The sequence below is a fragment of the Nipponia nippon genome, unplaced genomic scaffold (genome assembly GCF_047370975.1).
Source record: "Nipponia nippon isolate SJK-2023a ecotype South Korea unplaced genomic scaffold, ASM4737097v1 scaffold_10, whole genome shotgun sequence".
Taxonomy (NCBI): domain Eukaryota; kingdom Metazoa; phylum Chordata; class Aves; order Pelecaniformes; family Threskiornithidae; genus Nipponia; species Nipponia nippon.
Genome location: NW_028262291.1, coordinates 28,012,008 through 28,034,158, shown reverse-complemented (window position 1 = coordinate 28,034,158; position 22,151 = coordinate 28,012,008). Strand labels below are relative to the sequence as shown.

The 22,151-nt window shown below is 57.2% G+C and overlaps 1 protein-coding gene across 1 annotated transcript; it reads right to left on the bottom strand.

Moving 5' to 3' along the window:
• Positions 1-349: 349 nt before the first annotated feature.
• CHRM4 (cholinergic receptor muscarinic 4) lies at positions 350-16,854 on the bottom strand. The gene is made up of 3 exons (XM_087746775.1): positions 16,728-16,854; positions 3,909-3,950; positions 350-3,355 (listed from the first exon to the last, which is right to left on the bottom strand). Exons 1-3 carry the CDS (start codon positions 16,783-16,785, stop codon positions 1,878-1,880), a joined length of 1,578 nt encoding a protein of 525 aa, XP_087602901.1. The 5' UTR covers positions 16,786-16,854; the 3' UTR covers positions 350-1,877.
• Positions 16,855-22,151: the final 5,297 nt, after the last annotated feature.

The window sequence follows — 22,151 nt, the reverse complement described above, 5'->3', positions numbered from 1 at the left end:
ACCCACCTGTCGTCCCCACAAGGTGCTGCTATGCTGGAAACCCCAGCAAACCCCAGCTTTGCGACTGCACCGGGACCAGCAGTGAACTCACCGTGTGGCTGGAGGTGGTGGCCTGGGTGCCACTGCACACGGTCCTGGAGAAGGGCCGTGGGTCAGACCGCATGGCCTCTTGTCAGTGCTTCAAGCTACCCGCCTCGCTCTGGAAAGGAAGGATGGGGCTGCCACCCGCACACTGCAGGAGATGTCACTGGTGGGTGACACTGGGAAGCTGGGGAGGAGCGAACGGGTGACGACTCATTCATGCCTCACGCCATGTCCATTGGTTTCTGGTCCGAGGTCTTTATTTGTCTCAGGGTGGGTTGGGCCATGGTTGTAGCAGATTAAAAAAAACCCGAAAGCCCACCAGGCATTTTGGGCACTGCTATGTGAATTACCCTAAAGGCAGTGGCGGGGCGGGGGGTCCCCAGCTGGGCTGGGGCAGCCTTTCTCCAGGTTGCACAGTACCACCCCAGCATGGGGATGGGAAGGACATATGGGCGCAGAGTTTGCCAGTGCCAGTGTGGCCCCATCCTGTCTCTGGGCTGTGCCTGGCTGTGCCCGCCAAGGCTTGCAGAGACCTGGCTTTGGGAGAAGCTGAGCAGCCCCGGAGTGGTCTGGGCTGCGCACACAGGTGGGCTGGGTGGGGGCTGGAGATGCTGGCTGAAGCCTGCATGCTGAGGGCTCCGCCACAACACCGACGACAGGGTTACGTCCATTTACAAAGCTCAGCAGCTGGCTTCTTTGGCCGCCCTCAGGCATCCCCCTGCGCCTGAGGCAGGAGTGGGGCTGGGGGGCACCCTCGTCCTCTCCTGCCCCCAGAGCCGTGCATCAGGCCTCCCACACCCACCATGGGGAGAGTGGGGACCTGCTCATGGCCCAGATGCGACACAGGGCACCTCTGCCACATTACAGACCCTCTTCCCAACCCCCTTTGAGACCCCCCAGCTCCCCCCATCCCTCCCAAGGACAGTTATTTTCACTGTTGCTGCTGCCCGTTTCTCAGGGGCCATGTTCCCCCAGGGCCATGAAGAGAAGTCCTGCACCGTACCACTGCTTTTCTTTGCAGTTTTAGTTTGCATCGTTGTAGGAGGCGACTGGGTTTCACGCTCCTCACCCAGGAGTGAGATGCTTGGTTTGTCTGTCCGGCCAATTGCTGGCTGAGGGCGGAAAGGGCACGAAGGGGAGAGCAGAGCCAAAGCCCAGGGAAAAATTCCTCCCCCCCCAGGTCCCTGGGTGAGGATGTACGATGGCATCTCTCAAGGGAAAGGAAGGAGCTTGCCACATCTGTTAGGGCATAATCTTGACTGCCTTGGGAGGGGGCCTGGCTGGGCCAGCAGGATGTCCCGTGAGCACGCCCGAGCCATCCTGGTCCAAAATGGCTGGCAAATGTTTGGCCCCGGTTTCTTTTCATTTCTTGGGTAATAAATGGTTTAAAAGCCTATTGAACGCACCCAGCATTAGGCTGTCTGCATGCAGACAAGCTCTGATGCCCTGGAGACAGTCAGCCAGGGGGAGAAGAGGCATTCAGTCTTAGGACAAACACTGATGCAATTTGGCCAACCTCTCAAGAGCTGGGGAGTGCTCCTGGTGACTACACCTCCTCGTCTTGCCTCCGGCTTTCCTGTTGGCTCCCCAAGCTAGTCTCCAGGCCCAGGGTGACTGGAAGGAGCTGCAGCTCAGAGGTGCCTTGGACCTTTGTCAGCATTGGATGAAGGGCATCGTCTGCAATCACTGCACAGTCTGCACTGTTGTGAGTGGGGAGCAGAGGACCCCCCCTGGCAAAGGAGGCAAAGGGAAGGGCTTCCATAATGTTGCTGAAGTGGTCCCTGAGTGCCAGTTTATCTGGCTGTGCCAATGTTCCTGTACTGGCACATGAGAAGGTGCTTGAAGGTTTTCTTGAAAGTGGCATTGCAGAGGGCATAGCAGGCTGGGTTGATGGTGCTGTTGACGTAGCAGAGCCAGTAGCCAATGGACCACACTGTTTCGGGTACGCAGGTCTCACAGAAGGTGTTAATGAGGACCATCACGTTGTATGGAGTCCATGTGAGTATGAAGGCTAGCAGGATAGCAAATATGGTCCGAGTGACTTTCTTCTCCCGCGCTGCCATCTGGCGCTTCTTCCGTACTTGGCTCCTGGCGATGCTGGCAAACTTCCTGGCAACATTGGCAGGGCGGCTGTTGGACAGGGAGTTGTGGTCAGAGGCTCCTGCCTTAGCTGGGACGATCTCAATGGCGGTGACACATTCAGTCCCAGTCTGCTTGGTGACGATTTTAATCTTGGACCACTTGGAAGACGGGTTGACCCGGGGGTGGGACGGGCTCTGTCCCTGTGCCACTGGCAAGATTTCTGCTGTGGGCTTGTCTTTTGTGGTCTGGGTCATGCTGACCGTGCTGGACTCGTTGGAAGTCTCCTTCTCCTCCTGATGGCCAGTGGCCTCTGTCTGTGCTGAGGGCTGGTCATCCACTTTCCCATTCCTCACCTCCTCCTTCACCTCCACAGCCCTCTTGGGGGAGTTGTTGTTGTTCTGTTTGATCACGGGGCCCTTGAAGAAGCTGATGGACTTGCCTTTCCTCTCTTTCCTGCTTTCAGGCTTGTGCCTCCTCACTCTGCTCCTGCTGGCCAGGGAGATGTGGATGTACAGCACCGTCATGATGACCACAGGCAGGTAGAAAGCAGCGATGGCTGTGCCGAAGGTCACCGCCGGGTTGGAGAGGAACTGGATGTAGCATTCCCTCTCAGGGACTGTCCTCTTGCCCACAATGAACTGCCAGAACAAGATGGCAGGGGCCCAGAGAATGAAGGACAATATCCACGCAGCCGCGATCATTAGCCCTGCCATCTTGGTGGTCCTCCTGGCTGGGTACGTCAGGGGCTTGGTGACACAGAAGTACCGGTCAAAGCTGATGATGAGTAAGTTCATGACAGAGGCATTGCTCACCACATAGTCCAGGGCCAGCCACAGGTCACACACCACGGCCCCCAGCGGCCAGTAGCCTTTGATGATGTAGACTGTGTAGAGGTTCATGGAGAAGACCCCGATGATGAGGTCCGCGCAGGCTAGGCTGAAGAGGAAGTAGTTGTTGACAGTCTGGAGCTGGCGGTTCACCTTGATGGACAGCATCACCAGGATGTTCCCCACCACGGTGACGAGGCTGAGCGAGCCGGTGACCGTGGCAATGAAAACCAGCTCCACTGTCTTGTAGTTGGTGGGAGGCTGGATGGCCACCTCGGAGCGGTTGCCCAGGGTGAAGTTGTCATAGGTCAGGTTGGCCATCTTTGCCTGCCAGGGCTGAGCAGAGAGGTTGTGCATGGGATCTGCAAGGGGAGCAGGGACAGAAAGGGAGAATATGATACCTGCTGGCCTGTGCTGGCAGCGTTTGCTGCCTCCTTGGTTTCCCAGGCCAGCACTGCTCTTGGCTAGTGCTTGAAAATCTCCCGGCATTACTGGGTTTCTCTCTGCCATTGAGCTCTTTGAAGGCACTTCTTGTGTCCCCATTTAGCAATGGAGGAGACACACGAGGCTGCAGGGAGAGGAGCAGGGATAGGGCTGGGGGACAGCCCTTTTGCCAGGGTGTGATGGTCCCTTCTCTGCAGGGCCAGGAACCACCTCCCCACAGGAGCACAGCCCCGGCGTGCCCCGGGGAGGCACACAGAAAGGCTGAGGGGCTGCAGGAGGAAGGCGGCTGTGGAGCCAAGCGGTGATGCACAGCGCTCACTGCAAGGACAGCACTGCACGGAGCCGGTGCCCTGCCCCAGGGATGAGAGCAGGTTTATGGTATGCCCCAGGCATGTCCCGCTGGCCTCTCCAAAGCACCTCCCCAAGAGGAGGCTACCCAACAAAGCCCGTGCCATGGTCCGCTCAGCTCACCTGTGTCTCTGGCAGCAAACAGCTCCTTCTGGAAGATGAAATCTGTGACAGGGAAAACAGCAAGTTACAGTACAGCTTCAGCCCCAAGGGGTTTGTGCAAGTCCCACAATGTCTTACTGGGGGACACCAACCTTTCCAACAGAGGTGGCCTTGACAAAGGGGTGACACTGCTTGGAGACAGATGCTGAAAACAAGGCTGAAACCAGACAATTTGTCTTGGCCTGGTTAACAGCCCAGCCCCACCAGTCATGGGAGAGGGAAGGAGTCGCACAAGTGCCATCAGCCAGCGATGCCGGGAAATGCTGGCCCCTTCCCCCAGCCCCACATCACACTGCAGCTGCAGCCACATTGGCCGTGGAGACGTGCGGGGTGAACCCAGCCAGCTCAGCCTGCTACATGGAATTATTTATGAAAGGCGGCAAGAATTATGGACAGAAAGACTGCCTTCATCCAAACAGAGATGCCTGTGGCTAACATCCCAAAGTAAGAGGAGAATGGACCCTAAACAAAATCAATGGACCAAAATTGATGTGTTGGAATGAAGGGGAGTTTCCTGGAAGGGGAAGGAGAAGCAAAGGTGCTGGGGGAGGTGGGCTGGACAGAGGAACTTCTCATCCAACGTGCCTCTCCTGCACCACCCAGGCTCCCAAAACCTGCTGGGCCATCACCCTGGGTGCTGGGGGCATCCCAACCCCACCAGCTCCAGCAGCTCCACCCAGCGCCCGGGGCGGGGGTCCTGCGGGGCTGCCCACCCAGCCCCATGGGTGCTGCTGCGAGGGCCGGCACAGCAGGCAGGTGTCCGCGCCGGTGCATGCAACAGCAGCGCTTGGCACAGCATGTCTCTGCAAGCTGCCTTGGGTAACAGCGTTGGCTCCAAACGCCTGGGACTCCTGAAGGTGATTTTGCTAAATGCTCCTCTCCAAAAAGGGTTTGGCAGGCTTTGGTATCGGTTCATATGTTTAAAGTCTTTTAAAAGAAATGCCCTTGCCTTTCATTTGTGGTGAGGGTAGGAGATTTCTACCATCAGCAAACAGCCAAGGTTTTAATATAACCACTTTTGAAAGAGATGCAGGTGTGAGAAAATTGAAGCATGGCTGCTGAGATGCTAAAGCTGGGGTACCAACGTAGCCATTAAGGCAGCTTCTGCATTAGCAAGGCTACAGCTGTGACAGCGGCTGGGGTTGTCTTACATGCGCAGGGGAAAGAAGTGGGTGAGGGCCAGAGAAATACCTCTGTGCTGTTATTCTCTGAGCCTGTTACATGTGGCCCATGAAGACAAAGCGCTTTGAAAAGAAAGCAACACCCTTCAGTAGATACTAAATGCTAAATACTGACGGGGCGAGGAAGCCCAGCTTTGCACGGAGCTCCAAGTGCAAGGGATGCATCAAAGGAGAAGAAAAGTGGTTTCTGCTGCCATCCTTCCCGGGCACCCAGCCAGGGATGCGAGAAGAGGTGATAAGTGTATAAAATGACTTAGCGATATATAATCGTGGCAGTTTGGGGGTTGGTTTCAGTACAATTGAAATGAGTTTTAAATTCTTCGCTTTGATGAGATGGGGAGATCTAGCTGTCGTTCTTGTAACAGCTAGTCAAACCGATCAGGCAAGCTAGCAATCAACCAGACATCTACCCCAGCTCTTCCAGGAAGAATTTGAAAATCTTGAAAAGAAACCTTTCCTTCGTCTCCGCTAAATGAGGGTTTCAGTTTTTCACTTTAGTTTGTGAACTGGCATCCTCTTCTAAGCGCGTTTAATTAATTATCAGCCTTGACAGAGGCTTGTGTTCTCAGTTGCCCGAAGTAAGAAAAGTCCAGCTGGTCCCACTCCATAAAACCATTCGTAGAGGTCACAAGAATTGGAGGAGGAAAAGGCTGGCGCGGCCCCACTCACGTGTCTTTGGATGCCACCCAGAGGTCATGCTGGAAACTGGTGTGCTGAGGCAGAGGCAACTGCAGCCTCAGGGCAAAGGACTAAAACGGGTGTTTTGAAAATGAGCCTTCACTGAAAGGCAAAAATAAAGCAATCCCCCCCCTTGGAGGGTGGGAGGGAGACTGAAAGTGGTTAAGAGCGTGAAGATATGTACAATATAGACATACAACAACATGTACAAGCCAGAAGGTGTGTACGCCACTCATCCTTGCCTTAAAACACCCTGACTATTTTCTGCTGTGCCCCAGCCTGTCAGGCATCTTTTTTTTCCCCATCTTCTGCTCTCTCCATCCCACTACCTCTCTCTTCTGCCCCAGACACCCTCTCTGACCTTGCTGGGACAGCCCGGTGCTGCCTTTGCCTCCCTGAGCAGGGCAGGCAGCTCAGTCTGGAGCTGGGAGCAGGCCAAGGATGCTATGAATTCGCCAGATCTCGGAGCGGCTGACCAAGCCATGCATCGTGCCTGCACAGGCACTGGGGGTAGATCCTGCCATTTGCCTTTGGGCTGCTTTGCCACCCCACCTTGGGATAAATTTGCCTTGTTCTGTCCCGGGAGATATCCTTTTAGCAGCAGCTGCAGCCTGTTGAGGCTGGTTTCCCCCATTGCCCATGGGGATGGAGGGCACCCGGGCTGTGCGGGGAGGGCCTGAGTGGGGGCACAGCCCTCAGGAAGCCCCAGCTCTGCCTGCACCCCAGGATGTGCCCATCTCTCTCCTCCTGCACCTCCAAGAGCACATTTCTCCTCTCCCTCCCCTCACGCCCCTTATCCCTCATCAGCCTCCTGTCTCCATCCCCCTCTGCCCCCCGCTTCCATGCTGGCACCGCAGCCAGGGAGGAGACGCAGGCTTAGCAAAGCCCAGAGACCACTTCAGAAGGGCTCCTGGGGCTGAGGGCCCTACCTGCAGTTGGCTTTTCTCCCCGCACACGTCGTCCCTTGTCTGCGGCACTCAGCAGGTGCTCTCCCAGACCTGCTCTTGCCAGCCAGCTACAGCAAAATCCGTCACCGACCTCCTCCCTCCCAAGGACTTCTGGCAGTGATTTATGGTTGGTTTTCTCCTCTCCACCAAAGCTATTAGGAGCCTCCAGCTCCACATGGATAGCATCTTTTGGTCTAAGGGTTTCTGTGGCCCCTGCAGCACTCAGCAAGCGTGTCCTCAAAGCAGGGAAACGCCTTTCCCTTCACACCCAACATCTTGCGTGTTATGGATGAAGACAAGAGGCACAGGCAGACACAGGCTGAAGCAGAGAAGGTTGTAATTTGGGTGGGGTCCATCTATTTTGGGCAGCACTTGGCACAGCAGGGTCCCCATCGCTGCCTGAGATCATGGGTCCCACCACTGTCGGGTGAGGAGAGAGCTCCAGAGCAAGAGAGCAAAGCCAGTCCTGCCCACGCCTCCTTGGTCACAGGGTGACATCCGAGGGCACAGCAGAAAGCTCCTGTTATTTCCTTGCCGCACACTTTGTGTGCCACTCCGGCAAGCCTTCCCAGCCTGTCGGCCCCTGCAAAGTGCCTTGCAGCCCATTGCCAGGTAGGAGAGGAGAAAGCCCCAGGTGCACCCAGCGCACTCAGCAAGCATCGCCACCAGAAACCAAGCCCCATGCTCACATGCCAATCAGGGGAAGAAGGCGTTCGCAGGGGAAGGAGAGGAATTAGAGAAACCATTACTTTCCCAGAGGCTTCTGAGTGTGAGCTGCTCCCAGAGGAAATGAGCTTTTGCTCTGCATGGATGCGATCAGCCCTTTGGAGGAACAGCAAAGCTGAAGAGACCCCAAGCCCAGGGCTCCCACCCCAGCTGGGATGGGGTGGTCGTGGCTGCCAGCTCCTGGCTGGGTGCACCGTGCTGGGCTCCGAGTGCTGCCTGACTCCAGGAGGGAGGGAAGCTGGCCCCCTCCACCGCAGGGACAACCCCGGGGGAAGGCACATGTCACTCCCTGCTCCAGCTGGGTGCAGAGGGCTGGGGCCAGGGCACATCAGCTCTGGTGTCGCCATTGGAAAGAGCGGGGCCAGCCCTCCTAGCCCCGCTGGCGGCCCCCTGCTTGTCCTGGCCTTCCTAAAAGCACCGAGAGGGTGAAAATCTTAATGGGATTAGTTCTCTCATGTCAAACCACTGACGTGATGCGGGGCTGGGCAGTTAGCGCAGCCACAACCAGCCTTGGGAGAGGAGGGAGGGAGAAAAAAGAGGGGAGAGATAGAAGATGCTAAAGGGATACTTGTGTTTATGGCTCGTGCATGTCTGTGACACAAAGGGATGGGGCGACACTCTGCTGAGGGGTGACAGTTTGTGGTGCTAATTATGTTATCTAATAGCCGTTAATTAGTTCTTGAGTCATGGCACCAGTTTACAGCTAGTGAGGGATCGTTCTGGTTGACAGATTCACACCCCTCCAAGAGTGTGAAAATGGAGCTCCTAGATACTGGGAGCAGGCACCTTAGAAACACAATATGTGGGAAAAGGATAAAGGGGGGCCCTGTGCCTGGCGGGGGGATTAGCCTGGGTTTGCCCCATCCGGGAGGGCCCTGCCAGGCTGGTGTCTGGCTGCTCCTGTGCCTCTGCCTCCACAGCGATGAAGGCAATAAACCAACCAGGAAAACAGAAAGGAGATGAGGGGCCAGCGGGATTTGCTGCATTAAGATGGCAGGGCTCCCTCTGCCCTCCTGGCTCCAGTTGGCGGCTGTGCTGGCACCCCTCTGGCACAGTGAGGGTCGATGGGCCCCTCGAGTCCTTATCCTGCTCCGGAGGAGATCTGAGCCACTGTGCCAGAGGAATTGCTCCTGGCAGTAATGGATGGGGTGGATCTGGGCATTTTATTTTTCCAGTAAATAATTTAATCCTCCTTCTTCCTCTGCTATTCAACTGGTTCTGATGAGGCAAAGCAAATTCCTCCATCCCCACAAGCTGGGAGTCTCTGACAGCTTTTCCTGGAGCCACGAGAGAAGCAGTGAGCTCAGTGGCGCAGGAGCTGCCAGCTTTTGGGGGGAGGCGAGGGGGCTGGAGAACCCCCCTGCACTCAGCACGTGTTCATGCATCAGGTTGTGAAAATTTCCTGTCTGGGGCCAGAAGGGAGCATTGCAGTCACCTAACCTGACCACCCGCCCCGAGCAAGCCAAGAGCCTCCCGGCCTTCGCTGCTGCTCGTAACTAGGGAGGTGATGCTGGGTTTCAAAGCAAAACTGACGCACCCCATCCAAGGCGGTGTGCACCCAGTCGCGAGAGGTGCTTGCAGGTCAGAGCCCTGGCTTATGAGCCACCCGCCTAAGTAGCATTCAGCCCAGCACACTCATCAGCATCCCACAGCTGGCATGGCTGCACCCCCCGCCCGAGCTGGCCCCCTCAGCTCACCTGTATCCCTAAAGTGCCCTGCATCATACGCAGCTTGTAAGGGGCCACACACCATCTACCCCCATCGCTACCAGGCAAGAAGAAAATTGGCGAGAAAGTGGGTTTAAGTGGTTAAAAGTCATTCCTACAAATAACCTTCCCGGACGCTGGCCACTCTCACAATTAATTAACCATCTGTCACCCAATTATTAGGCCCAATAAATAACCTATCATCAGTGGAAGCTAATAGTGAGTGCGCCCGGCAAACGCCATGCAAGCCAACTCCAGCCTTACCCCACTGTGCCCAATGCTCCTGGGCACCGGCAGCTCCCCAGCAGCTCCTGTGCCCGTGGCAGCTCCAGTGGGTAACATCACGGGAGGAGAAGGCTCACCACGGGGGCATCCCACAGCGGGGCCGGAGGGCCACCATCCCTTGCCTCCTGTGCCCTCTGCTTTGGCTCCTCCAGGGCTGCAGCTCTGTGCTGGCGGCAGAGCTCAGCCCATGCCGATGAGCAGGGAAGGTGCTCAGCTTTCAGCTGAGCCTGGGCTAGAGCCACACTTCTTCCATCTACTGCATTAATACTCTCTGCCTCAGAGAGATGCTCACGTTCTTTTATATCCCTGGGCTGAAGCTTTAATAGGACCCAGCTGTTTCAAAGCAGCGCAACAGAAATAACCCCGCTGCAGCTACAGGTCCTGCTGCCAGGAAGGGCTTTGGGCTCAGCCGGCAGAGAGGGGAAGGAGGGCAACGGTAGATTACAGCAACAAGTGTCTGCCTGGATTAGCTGGGCTCTCCCTGAGGAGAGGTCAGAGGCTGAGATCAGACACTTGCAGGAGAGACAGCGCTGGAGGGACTAAGGAGAAGAGGGCAGGGAGTTGCAAGACCCCTGATCTGCTTGCTTAGAAGAGCAGCTCTCCCTGCCCCAGGGACAAGGACAGGCCTTGCCTGGGGACAGCAAGGAGGGAAGCCCCCTCACCCTGCCACTGGCCCACACAGTTGCTCATGCCAGCCACCCACCCAGGGTGCCAGTGCACCCCAGCCCCACCCAGGAGCCAGGGCTGGCACTGGGCAAGGGGGGAGCTGACCCCCATGCAGAGAGCCACAGCACCCTGCGCCTGCCCTCCTTGTCCCCCGGGGTCCCCACAGGCCGTGGGGTGGGGACACAGCTCAGCCAAGGGTGAGCTGGGAGGGGCGGCTGCTTCCATGAGATTGCCTCTCATCGGAGGTAAGGGGCTCGCCAGGAGGGAGGTGTGACCGCCTGCTGGGTGCTGGGCTCTTGTGGAGGGCTCCAGCCAGGAGATGCCCTTCGGTCAGACGAGCCAGGAAAGACCCTCTCTCCTTCCCCACCTACTACCAGGGAGGACTTGGCAGCCCCGGGCAATCCTTCCCTTCCCAATGGTACTAAAGGATTTTAATCACATGCCTTTCTCCTGAGCCCTGCACAGAGGGAAAAGGCTCCAGGAGCTCTGGGTGGCTACAGGTGGTGGCGGAGGAGCCCAGGGCAGGCAAGGGGATGGATGGACACTGGGCTCTGTGCATCAGGGATGCGGTGTTTGCCCTGGGCAGAGCAGAGCTGTTGGGGGGGGGGCGGCATATTTCTCTGTAAGCAACTCATCCCAGAGCCGAGGGCTGCAGAAAGAAAACACCAAGGTGAAATTTTAAAGAGTGGGCAAGAGCCCCTTGCCCCATGGAGCAGGGAGAGGCTCTGCAGGGCTTTAAAAGGACAGATAAGCCAGCTAAGCAATGAGTAAAAGAGAGAAGAGAGCTGATGCCTTGAGCCAAGGGCAGAAAATCGGGGAACAGCAAGGGCCCTGCCAGGTGGGTGTGGATGTGACAGAGGAGAGCCCTAGTCCTGGGGGATGGACAGCAGAGGGGAATCTTTGGGCTGCTAATGAAAAAGGAAACTGAAAACATTAGACCCCTACTTGGCCACAAGACCTGCCAGGGGTTTAGCATTGGAGGTGATGCCTGAGCAAGGGGACAGAGGAGCGAGAGCAGAAGGTGGGCAGGGGAGCCCAGGGCATGGGCAGGCAGCACAGGACGACTGGGGGCCAAGGGAGGAGAGCAGGTAGGAAACTCCTGTCCCTGGTGACAACAGAGGAGGGAAGGAATGGAGAGGAAGGAGGTGGGAATAGCTTCAGGCTGCCAGGGTGGGATTACAGATCTCCCCCGCAGAAGAGCCCTAAGAAACTCTTCCGAGAGGGAGAGACCTCACGCAGAGACACTGCCTGCAAATTTCCCCCTGTTGCCTTCCCTGGAGGCTCCCACCAGTGGAGCGGGAGCCATGCTGGGGCGGCTGGAAACCTTCGAGGGCTGCAGCTCTTCCACTCGGGCAGCCCAGCTCCGCCTAGGAGTCACCTCTCTCACCACAGGATGGTGGTCCCCAGCCTGTCATGGCCCTACACTAACGCTGCAGGCAGCACTCCGCAGCACTGGGCAGGGGCTTTAACCACCTCATCGCCTGCGGCTGCACATGGTAGCAGAAAATTTCATGATTCAGGCATCACTTATGGGCCATGGTGGGTGACCTGAGCTCTGCAAACAGCCTAGAGACAACCGTGCTATATGCTGCTCCTAAGTGTTGCAGAAAGGCAGACCCAAGCCCAGGCAACTCATGCCTGTTGTCAGGCAAAGGCCGATGCCAGTAGGGTTTCATTGCTCTCTACTCTTCTCTGCAAACACGCATGCTTTTTTTTTGGCTTTAATTGGAACTGCACATGATGAAACTGCTGGCGGAGCTGGGATCCAAACTACCCCCGAAGGCACTAGAGACAGTGAGATGCAGGATACGCTCCTTCTCATCTCAGTCATGCAAAGATCCCACAAGGACGCCTGTCCCTCCACGGCAGAGCCAGCCCACCGTGCTGCCCGTGGGGGGTCCCAGCTGACTTCAACATTGTGAGGGTTTGCGAGCGAGGGGTCACCGAAGCGAGGCGCCATGCGTGCCTCTAGAGAGCTGCCCCGTGACCTGGAGCAGACGCCAGCAGACATTGTGTTTGCAGAATGATGTTTTCAAACCTCGGTGTTGCACAACTGGAGCTTTGAGTTTCCCACAGACGAATCAATCTAATTCTGCTTAAAGAGCCTAAAGACATTAACGCGTTAACCAGCCAACACAAACCAACTCTGCCGTGAGCCTTAAACCTGCGGATGATGCTTCCACCCCGTCCTCCAGATGCCTCCAGCTGAGGCACTTGGTGCCAGCCCCTGCTGCCTCCTGTCCAGCTTCAGCAGTGCCAAGACATGCTGCTGCGACGACCTGCAAGCTGTAAGGTGCCATAAAACACGTTACATTTAACAGCAGTTGTGGTAGCAGAGGGGCTGCTTCTGTGCCTGGCATTCTTGGCTAGAGGAGTGCAGCTAGCCTCGATAGCTCGGTACCACGTCGATAGCTCTGGCTGAGCCCACTGCGTCCAAGGAATGCCATGGTTTACACTGAGTCCTGCCTTTAAAGGACAAACTTCCCAGCTGCTGCTCTTCCTGTGCCAGCTGACCTAGGACGAAACTCCTCTGTGAGGCTCTTGAAGACAAGCAAACAGCCCTGTAGCTTCCCGCGTCCCTCTCCAGCCCTCTCTGAGTCATGGAAACAGTGCCCTGTGTGGGTGCGGGTCCTCTGCACCAGCACATCTCAGACTGCCTAATGCTGGGGTGGGGGCGATGGGAAGGGGACTTGGGCACCTCTGCCACTGCCTCGTGCACTGAGTGGGGCACGGGATGCCAAGGGCAATGGGGACAGGGTCACAGCAAGACAGGAGGGTCAGTGGCACTCCTGTGGCTCTGATTTGCAGGACCTCCAGCAATGGTTTCAGGGACTGTCAGGAGGATGAGGCTCTGTGCCTGCAGCCGCTGTGTTTGGAGGCTTGGACAGGCTGGTAAAGTTAATTTTCTCTGCAAACTTACATCTTACAAGGTATAAACTGAGTCTTTGTTTGAGTTCCTCCTCTATGCAGTGCAGCCTCCAGGCTGAAGGCATCTCTGGAGTGTCCTGGGAGCAGCCCCAGAGCAAAGGCGTGAGCAGCCATGCCCAGCATGCAACGGGTCGAAATGGGGAATGTCTCCAGCAGAACCTCACTTGCCCATGCTCGCTGTGCCGGGACTCAAGGTCTGAAGCCAGGTCAGACGATGGCATCCTGGCCCAGAGTCAAGGCCCAGCAGGACCGGTGCATCCATCCACAGGGAAGGTGGGATGGATGCCAACATGCACACAGGGTGGAGACACCCGGGTGTCTGCCAGCGGTGGGATGGGGGCTGTTTGTGTGTCCGCTGCTAAACATCAAGGGGGGAACCTGTAGGCAAGACACCCTGCCCTGTGCTCCTGCACCAACAAAATACTGGCGTAGCAGGCAAGCCTGCCCAAGGAGCGCTCGCCCCAGATTCATTGGGCCAGGAAATGCCTAACTCCCCCTTGAAGCTTCAGCAAATAAATTTGTCTGAATATAGCGCAAGGGCCAACCTCAGTACATTCAAGGGTCTGGATGCAGTGAGCCTTTCCCGTGCCTAGGGGGTTAAAGGGATGTCATGGTGGGCAGTGCTCTCATGGGGGACGGGGCTGGCACACTCCTCCACTTGGCTATGAGTTAAGACCCTCACCGCCCAGCCTGCTGGGGCCCTGGGCAGAAGTGCACGTGAGTCTTCCTAGAAACTGGTGGCTGTTTTCTAACTGGTTGCCCGAATCCCTCAGAAGAGGTTTGGCTTTAGCATGGCTCCAAATGACAGCTTGAAGGGGCTTCAACATGGCCCGAGTGCTGAGCTCCCCCACCGGGCCCTGGCACACTCATGGTGGGCGCGGGTGCTAAGGTGGGCTAAGGAGCAGTCAGCGGGGGATGCTGGGAGAGTGATGAAGAGAGGAGGGGAAGCAGGTGGGAACGATCTGGTCCAACCTTCCACTTCTTGACTGCACCAGGTCCCGCACCCTTGCAGCTCCCTGAAATACACGTCCTTTAACTACACAGTTTTAGAGCCAGCCCAGAATGGATGCTGAAATGCAAAGCAAACCTCCTCCCTTGGCTTACTGGAGAGCAACAAGGGCATAGCCCTGTGTCAGACAGAGCAGAGACTGGCTCAAGGACAACACCTGCTTCTCCAGAAGATGCCCATCAAAGCCCTGATTTAGCGTGCCAAGGAGAAGGGGGTCAGCCTGCGCACATGAAACTCTTGCTGTGTGTCCGTGCATGCGGAAAGAGGAGCTGCGTTTGTGCAGAAAGCAGCAGCCCCTTGCAAACAGCCTCCATTTCCCTCTCCTCTCCCTATTGCTCTCCCTGCCGTCTTTGCAGACCTGCGTCTGCCACCTCAGCCGGGCGCTCACCAACCCTCTTCACCTCTGTGGGTGCTGCTGGCTGGGGCTCATCAGGGCAGGCAGAGAAGGGATCCACAGCAAAGGTGTGCTAGGGACTGCTCTGCATCAGCCGCTCGTCCTGGCCTCACTATTTTTATTCCCTGTTTTTGTCTTTTTTTTGGTGGGAGGGGAGATGTTTGTCATTTTAATTAAAAAAAAAAACAAAACCCCAGCCATGATAAAACCTGATATCAATAGGATCCTCGGGGGGGATAGTTTAAAGAGAAAAACCATGCCGCTTCTGCAAACTCAAGAGTAATTAGATCACAGCATTAATTAATCATTTCGGTTCATTTCTCTTCTATGAAAGAAAACAGACTGACCCGCCTAGATGGGTATGCCCCTCATGTGAATAAACAAACAGCTTTTACTGGTAGCCTGCCTCCTCCTCCTTCTCCCACCAGCTTCCCACTGCCCACTCACCGGGTCACTCCCGGGGCCACTGCCGCTCCGTCCGGCAGACCTGGGAACTCGCTGCTGGCTCTGAGCAAGGGCGCGTGGGCTTGGCTCCCGCAGGAATGGGGGGCTGCTGTGCACAGGGACACCATCCCCTCCCAGATACCTGCTCCCATCCCCACCTTCCCCAGTCAGGGGCTCTGCCTGCTGGCCACCAGCCCGGCTGAGGGGTGAACTGGGGATGGGTCGTTATTTCTTAGGATCTCTCTACGGGTGAAATCACCCCCTCGGATGCCCTGCTCGTTGTTGGGATGCCTCACGGGGGCCTAGTCCAGGCTGGAGAGCAGCGGCAGGTGCTCCCATCACAAAAGTCAAGGCGTTAGGAAGCAGGAGGTGATGCCCAGCGGTAGTGACAGCGAAAAGCATCTTGCTGTCGCCTGTGATTTCAATGTGAGCTTTGTCACTGGTGATGTTTCACCGAAAGGCTGGGCTCTAGGACCCTGGCATCTTAGTATTTTGATAGACAGTGCCAGCATCAACAAGCCACCCCACTGGGTGGGTACCAGCCCTCCCAGCCCCTCTGCTCATCCTGCAAGTAGTGGCAGGAGAAGCCGAGCCGCCCTCGGAGGTCACTCAAGGCACCTGTGACAAAGCAGGGAGCCTCCAAAAACCCAAGCGGACCCCACCAGCTTTGCCAGCTGCCAGCAAGGCACAGAGGAACGCTGGCTGTTCCTCAGGTTGGGAAGTACCTCCCTAGCCTTGGGCTTTGCAAAGACCAGCTAGAAAATGCAGCCACAGCACAGTCAGAGGGGTTGAAAGCAGGACAGAAGAGAAGCCAGTGTTGCTTTCATTTAAAAAAATGACAAGAACTGTTCCCTGATTTGAAGCCAATGTAATTATTTTGGGAGAAAAGAAGGGTGGGGCTGCCCGACTTTTGCCCACAATGGGCCAACGGAGAGCACGGGGCAGCTCTGCCATTACCAGCAGGGAGGGCGCAGCAGGACCAGCAAGGGCTAAAGGGCAGACGGGATCCACACCTAGGGAGAGAGGGGGCAAGAGCTGTCCCCTTGCAATGTCCAGCCTGGCAAAGGGCTCTGCGGGGATATGGGGGGACTTCTGCCTAGTCATGTCCTGGGAGGTGCCCACAAGGGCCAGGGGGGTTTTGTCCAGCATGGGGACAAAGTATCCAGAAGATATAGGATCTTGTCCCTGCTGCTCTTGTTGGAATACAGAGGGAAGCAAAGAAAGCATGCAGGTAGTTTCCTGCTCAGAAAACAAATCTCCTTCCAAGAGGAGGTACCAGGGGAGCAAATAACCCCTGCCCTGGGGTCCCCGCTGTGGGGGTGCCTGCCCCCAGGGGCAGAGGCTGCTCATGTGCCCGTGGCAGGGTGCTGAGAGGGCCAGTTCCCAGGCGATCAGAGGGACCCGAGGTGCCTTGGACCACGGATCCTGGGGAGCAGTGCTGGTTTGGATGGGAGCGGGGAAGGAGGCTGCCAAACCTCGTCCCGGTGCCCCGGCAGGGCTGCAGCCCTGCACGACTCCACACATCCCGATCCCGGGGTGGTGAATCAATTCGCGGGTCCGGACCCGCGGGGCACCCCTGGGCTTCCCGGAGGGACGCAGGAGTGCGGGAAAGTTGGCAGAGAGACACCACCCATTCCTGGGGTCACGGGGTGCTACCCCCCCCCGGGGGTGCGCACCCCCCCTCCCCATGCACCTTCAAGCCATGCTGCACACACACACACACCCCCCCCTCCCCCCCGCGGGGACTCTCCGGGGGGCCCGCGGGGACGCCCTGCCCCCCGCCCCGTGCCCAGGGAGCCCCCGAGCAGCGACTCACCGGGCAGCCCCCAGGGCCCGCCGCCGCCGCCCGCCGCCGAGCGGTTCTCAGCGGCCATGGTGCAGCGCCGCGCACGCCGCCGCGCCGTCGGGGGCTCCGGCACGCATGGCCCCGGCCGGCTCCCGGCTCCCGGCGGCGTCGTGCGCGGCGGAGGGGCGGGGAGGGGCGGGAGGAGGGGAGGGCCCGGCGCTGCCGGCTCGGCCCGGTCCTCCCCCCTTCCCCCGCCCCCTCCCTCCCCCGCTCCCAGATGTGCCGCCCCCAGATGTGCGCTCCCCGCTCCCCGTCGCAAAGACGCACCGGGGCGGGGGGGGGGGCGCACTACGACGTCAGGGATCCGCGTCCAATCCCCGTGCCGCTGTCGTCGTCCCCCCGCTTCCAGATGTGGCTCCTCGCCCCCGCCGCCCAGATGTCGCGGGGGGGTGGGGGGGTGCGGGCAGCGCCGCGCGGCCGGCGGAGCGATCCCCTGCAGCACCGCGGACAGCGCTCCCCGCCCGCCCCGGCACCGCCCGCTGCCGCCGCGGGAGCCCCCGCTGCCCCCGCACCCCCAGCCCCGGCCGGAGAGCGGCGGGGATGAGCCCCGCTCCGCCGCAGCCGGCAGCGCCGGGGGCAGCGGGGCCCGAAGGCGGGAGGGAGCCAGGCGGCGGGAGAGGCGGAGCGGGGTCCGGCGCGGCCCGGGCGGAGCGGAGAGGTGCCTCGACGCGCTCCCCGGCCCCCAAAACAGGGTTAAAATCCGGCCCCGGCGCGCACATCTGCAAACTTGAACTGCACGATGGACCCTCTGCCGGGTCGTCACTAATACTGGGGATTTCCCCCAGGAACAAAAATATCATCGGGCAGTTTCGCAATCAGTTGACTGCCCCACAGGTTCTGCTTTCTCCTTTCGTCGTGGTTATGAGAAAGTGTCAAGCAAGAAGAAACAAAACAGAAAAAAAAAAAAATCTGTCTTCCCTTCCCTCTACACCTTTCCCCTTCTCTCTGCTTGTACCTAGACCAACCCTCTCACCCACCCTCTGCCTCTCACTTGTACTGTCTCACAGATACTCATGGGTATCATTTCCCCATCTGCTCGGCTCTCACACATGCATACAGACACATAAACAAATAACCGCCCCACTTTCCCCCTCCTTTGAGTGATTACAGTCTCAGACAAGTTCCCACCATCCACTCCTTCACCTCCTCACCCTCCTCTCTTACATCTCTTGCTCTGGGAGGTAGCACTTAACTAAAGGCCGGTGTTTGATGTCAGAGTCTCATCTAAAATGTTAGCCAGATGTGCCCAGTTCACAGATTGACCCCTCTCTTCCCCAGATCCTGCAATCTGGTGTCTTCTTCCTGGCGAGGAAGACACATTTCTGATTCTCAGCAGAGAGAACATTGTAAGATAATTCAGACAACTTTCTCTGATGACACATCTCCAGCTCCAACTGCTTCACTATGCACCCTGAAAAGGTTAAAGCCTTTCGGCACTTGCATCCGCAGCTCGGCTGCTGCCTTTGCACACCAAGAGGCCCCTGCCACAGCAGCGAGGCAGACACACCATCTTTATTTTGGTCACCCTAGGCCAGATCCTGGCGTTTCTTTAGGGAGTGTTCAGTCAACTGGTATTCATTTTCTTTCCTGCCTTCTTTGAGGAGCAAGAAGACAAAGCTTTCCCAGCGTCAGCTGGTGCGGAGCCACGCGATTGCACTGAGCGCAGCAAGGCTTTGCTGACTTTTGCCAGCTTAACATCTGCCCACACCATTTTCGCAGTCACTGACCAAAACCTGTCAAAGACTCCAGCCAGTTAATTGGAGTCTCTTGCCTTGCCCCAAAGACCTGACCTCAAACAAATACCACCCTCTCCTCCTCCTTCTCCCCCCCCCCAAAAATATTAATGTGAAAAAACCTTTGCCACGCTCTGGGTGAAGTCATCAGACTGAGGAAATACTTGCTTCAAAGACAATTTGATTGCACTGGCGTTGGGTTACTTGATTGGACTCTTGTTTCAAACTACAACTCCCCATGGATAGACAAAAGACTGTAATGAACAGCGAGAAGTCTTCTTCCAAAGCTGAGCAGTCACGGAGATAAAAATGTGTAACCAAACTGAATACAAAACTTTTCAGCTTCTAACTCTTAGCCTAGCCTTATGCACTCTCATTAGTCAGAAGAAGCAGAGTTTCTGAAAGCCCAGACTCCCCATACATATTCCGATTAAAGATAGCACTTGCTTCTCTTGCCTTGACATATTCGCACATTCCCTGCTCATGGGCTGCCAGCGGGTTTCACCAGCCCCTCTTGCTGTCACCACAGTGACATCACCTTCCTTCTAAGGCCATGCAGGCACTGGTCATGAAAAACAATAACTCCACTCCAGAATCTGACCCCAGCTCCAACCCTTCCCCTGGCCAGATACGTTGTGCCAGCCTGTGGGGTGGGACAGGAGGGACTTGCGGTTGCCCCACGTCAGAAGCCAGAGGCTAACCTGCCTTCATGTTCAGTGGCCCAGGCAAAAGAAGGGCCTGCCTTATTCTCTTTTGGGATTAGGACCTGTGACAGTCTGAGTCTCCTGCCATCCTGCTTCGCTGACACAGCTTGGTCTGGAAGGTACCTGGGGAGTAAAAGCCAGCACATGTCACCTTGTAGGGATCTGGGATACTCCTGGAGCTGGTAATTTTTCATGTAACTGCACATCTCCCTTTTTTTCATCACTGTACTTCCATTCTCTATTTTTGGATGGCTTCTTTGTCTTTTTTTTTTTTCTTTTTAGCCATGCCTATGAGCTTTGCTGTGCCTGTTGTCTAATCAGCAGTTGCTGCTCTTCCATTATCAGTTGGCAATGATCCATCAGGCTCCTCCATCTCAAAAATTGCCCTCACACCAAAACAACACAAACACCTAGAAACAGGCAAAGCCACTCCTCCCCCCTCTGCCCCTGAGGTGGGAGATGCAGGGGCCAGTGGCAAGGGGCCACCTTGATGCTCCCTCTTGGCTGGTCACAGCTCCCATCCACAGCCATCCTGAGGCAGAGGAGTAGTTATGCCACTGAGCGGGTGCTCAGGAGATGGGTACATTTGAAGAGCAGGGAAGGCAGTTACGGGTCATTTACTCTGGCTTCCCCCACAGGCCCGGGAGCATCTACCCATTATCCCTGAGAGATTCCCAATAACTGGACTCACACACGCAGTGCAGAGCAGGCAGCAGCCTCGACAGCAGCCAGCACCGGCTCCTGGTATGCAACTTAATGCCAGCCTGTGGCTGCTGGGAAATTTGGGGGATCTGCCCCCGGTCCTGCAGCCCCATGCTCATGGCAGGGACTCTGCAGGTGAAGAAGCAGTTATCACCCATCCCTGCAGCACACGGGGCATGTGCAGGTTCAGACACACGCCTCCGGCACCGGGTGCTGCCAGGGACAAACCCGCTCACCACCAGCTCTGGCCAGGCTTCCCCCTCCCTCCTCACGCGCTCCCCCAGCCAAAGCCCCCGCTGGTCTCCAGCAAAAATACCTCGACCCCAGGTTGTCCTCCCATCCCGCTTATGGAGAGATGCCCTCGTGCATATGCTCACATGCTCCCTCTCCTTTCCTTCTGTCCCTCTCCGAGGCATTCGGGTTTTGTGTCTGCCTCACACACACCCTTTCACGCTCCGCTTCCCTCCTTCCGGCAGCAGCTCCCTTTGCCCTCAGGCGGATCCAGATTGCCTCTCCCAGCGCAGCGCAGGCAGCCGGCCCCCCTCCCTCCGACAGACGTACTCCCACAAACCCGCTGAACCCATCCACACGGCTTTAATATTCATAAAAGTCAACCCTAGTCTAAAGAAAATGTGGTTGATGATGAAAGTATTTACATTGCAAATCACTTTTAATAACCCTCCAGTAGTCAGCCGGGTGATAAATGCTAATCCGTCTATCAGCCCAACAACAAAATAAACCCAACTCAGAAGGGGAGAGGCAGAGAGGGAAAAAACAGCCGGTGACAGTGAGAAAGGCTCAGCCCTCCTGCACATCACCCCGCCAAGGGAGACAGGCGTGAAGGCTTCGCTCAGCAGTCGGTAACAGCATTAAAACATCGACACAGGGGGCAGGAGCAGCCGCTCTGCCTGCTCTTGGCCAAGCAAGGAGGCACCCCGGGCACCCTGGAGGGATCACCGGGGCGGAGGGCGAGCCCCCAGGCACGCAGCCCCTTTGCTCGCTGGCGCGAAGCCGGCATTGCCTGGCAGGAGGCGGCTGTCTAAACGCCGGGGCAGTAACTTGGTCTCCCTGCCCATGCCCAGGGCTGCAGACAACAGGGCGATGCCACCCGCCGGAGGGCTCTTGCCCTGCGTGTGCTGGTGGGTGAGACACAGCCCACGGGCGACACGGGTCGTTCCCACGGGCCAGTGTCGTCTCTGTGGGATGGAGATGGGAATAGCACCTTGTGGTCACCTGCCTCTCTCCTAAGAGTTTGCCTAAGGGCACAGGATGGCACATTCATAAAGGGGCTTAGGACAGTTCAAAGGGTCTTAAATAAATATTGCTCCCAGGCTACGTTTGCTTGGAGCCTCCTGCGGCTACTCTCCCAGCTGAGGAGATGCAGGATGGTGTGAGCACAAGTACTCCTCTTCCCCGTCAAGCACCCTCCCCAGGGAAACAGCTTTTCCCCTTCGTTCCAGCTGTCTCCGGGGCAGCAGCAGGCACGTACAGCCTCATGAGTGCCCTGGACGTGAGCTCTGCCAGAGGACAGTTACTCATGGGTGCAGGGTGAGCCAGGACCCAAAACATGCTGGGACAAAACCACGCTGCAGGTAGCAAGTGATGCTGCAGGGGAGCAGGACTTGCAGGGCCTGAGGAGGAGCAGGGCTGCTGCAGCCTTCCTGAGAGAGGAGGCGACCAAAGGCACCCGGCCATGCTCCGCTACCTCAGCCAGGCCCCCAGGAGTCATCCACAGCCACATCTTCTCATGCTTCATGGCATGCCTGGACCAGAGACAGAGGAACAAAAATACCGACGCTGAAGCTGCATTAGACACATCACTTCGTGCTCAGCTGTTTCCCAGCCTCCCAGGCTGCTTGGAGAGACAGGATAGTGAAAGATTCTTTTATTATTTGGAAAATGTCATTTTTAGCACCAGTGAAGGATGCCAGAGCAACAGCCCCAGGGAGCGGGTGACTATGTTCAGCCATGCAGCAGGTGTGGCCCCAGCGGCCGGGGTGACGGTGGCACCAGCAGCCCCCACTTGCCCTGGGGTCCCCGGCAGGGCACAGCCAGGAAAGCGGGGCACGGCCACTCTGGCCCATGCAGGGAAGCCGGGTGAGCGTGAAGAAGATTTTTGTGACTAATGTAGAAAGTCATCCTCTCAGGCCTGGCTAATGCACGCTGGTGCAATTCACACTGGTCCGTGAGCATCCTTGAAATGCCAGGGGACCCGTGCTCTTGGCTTGACTGCAAATATCAGTGCCTTAACTCAC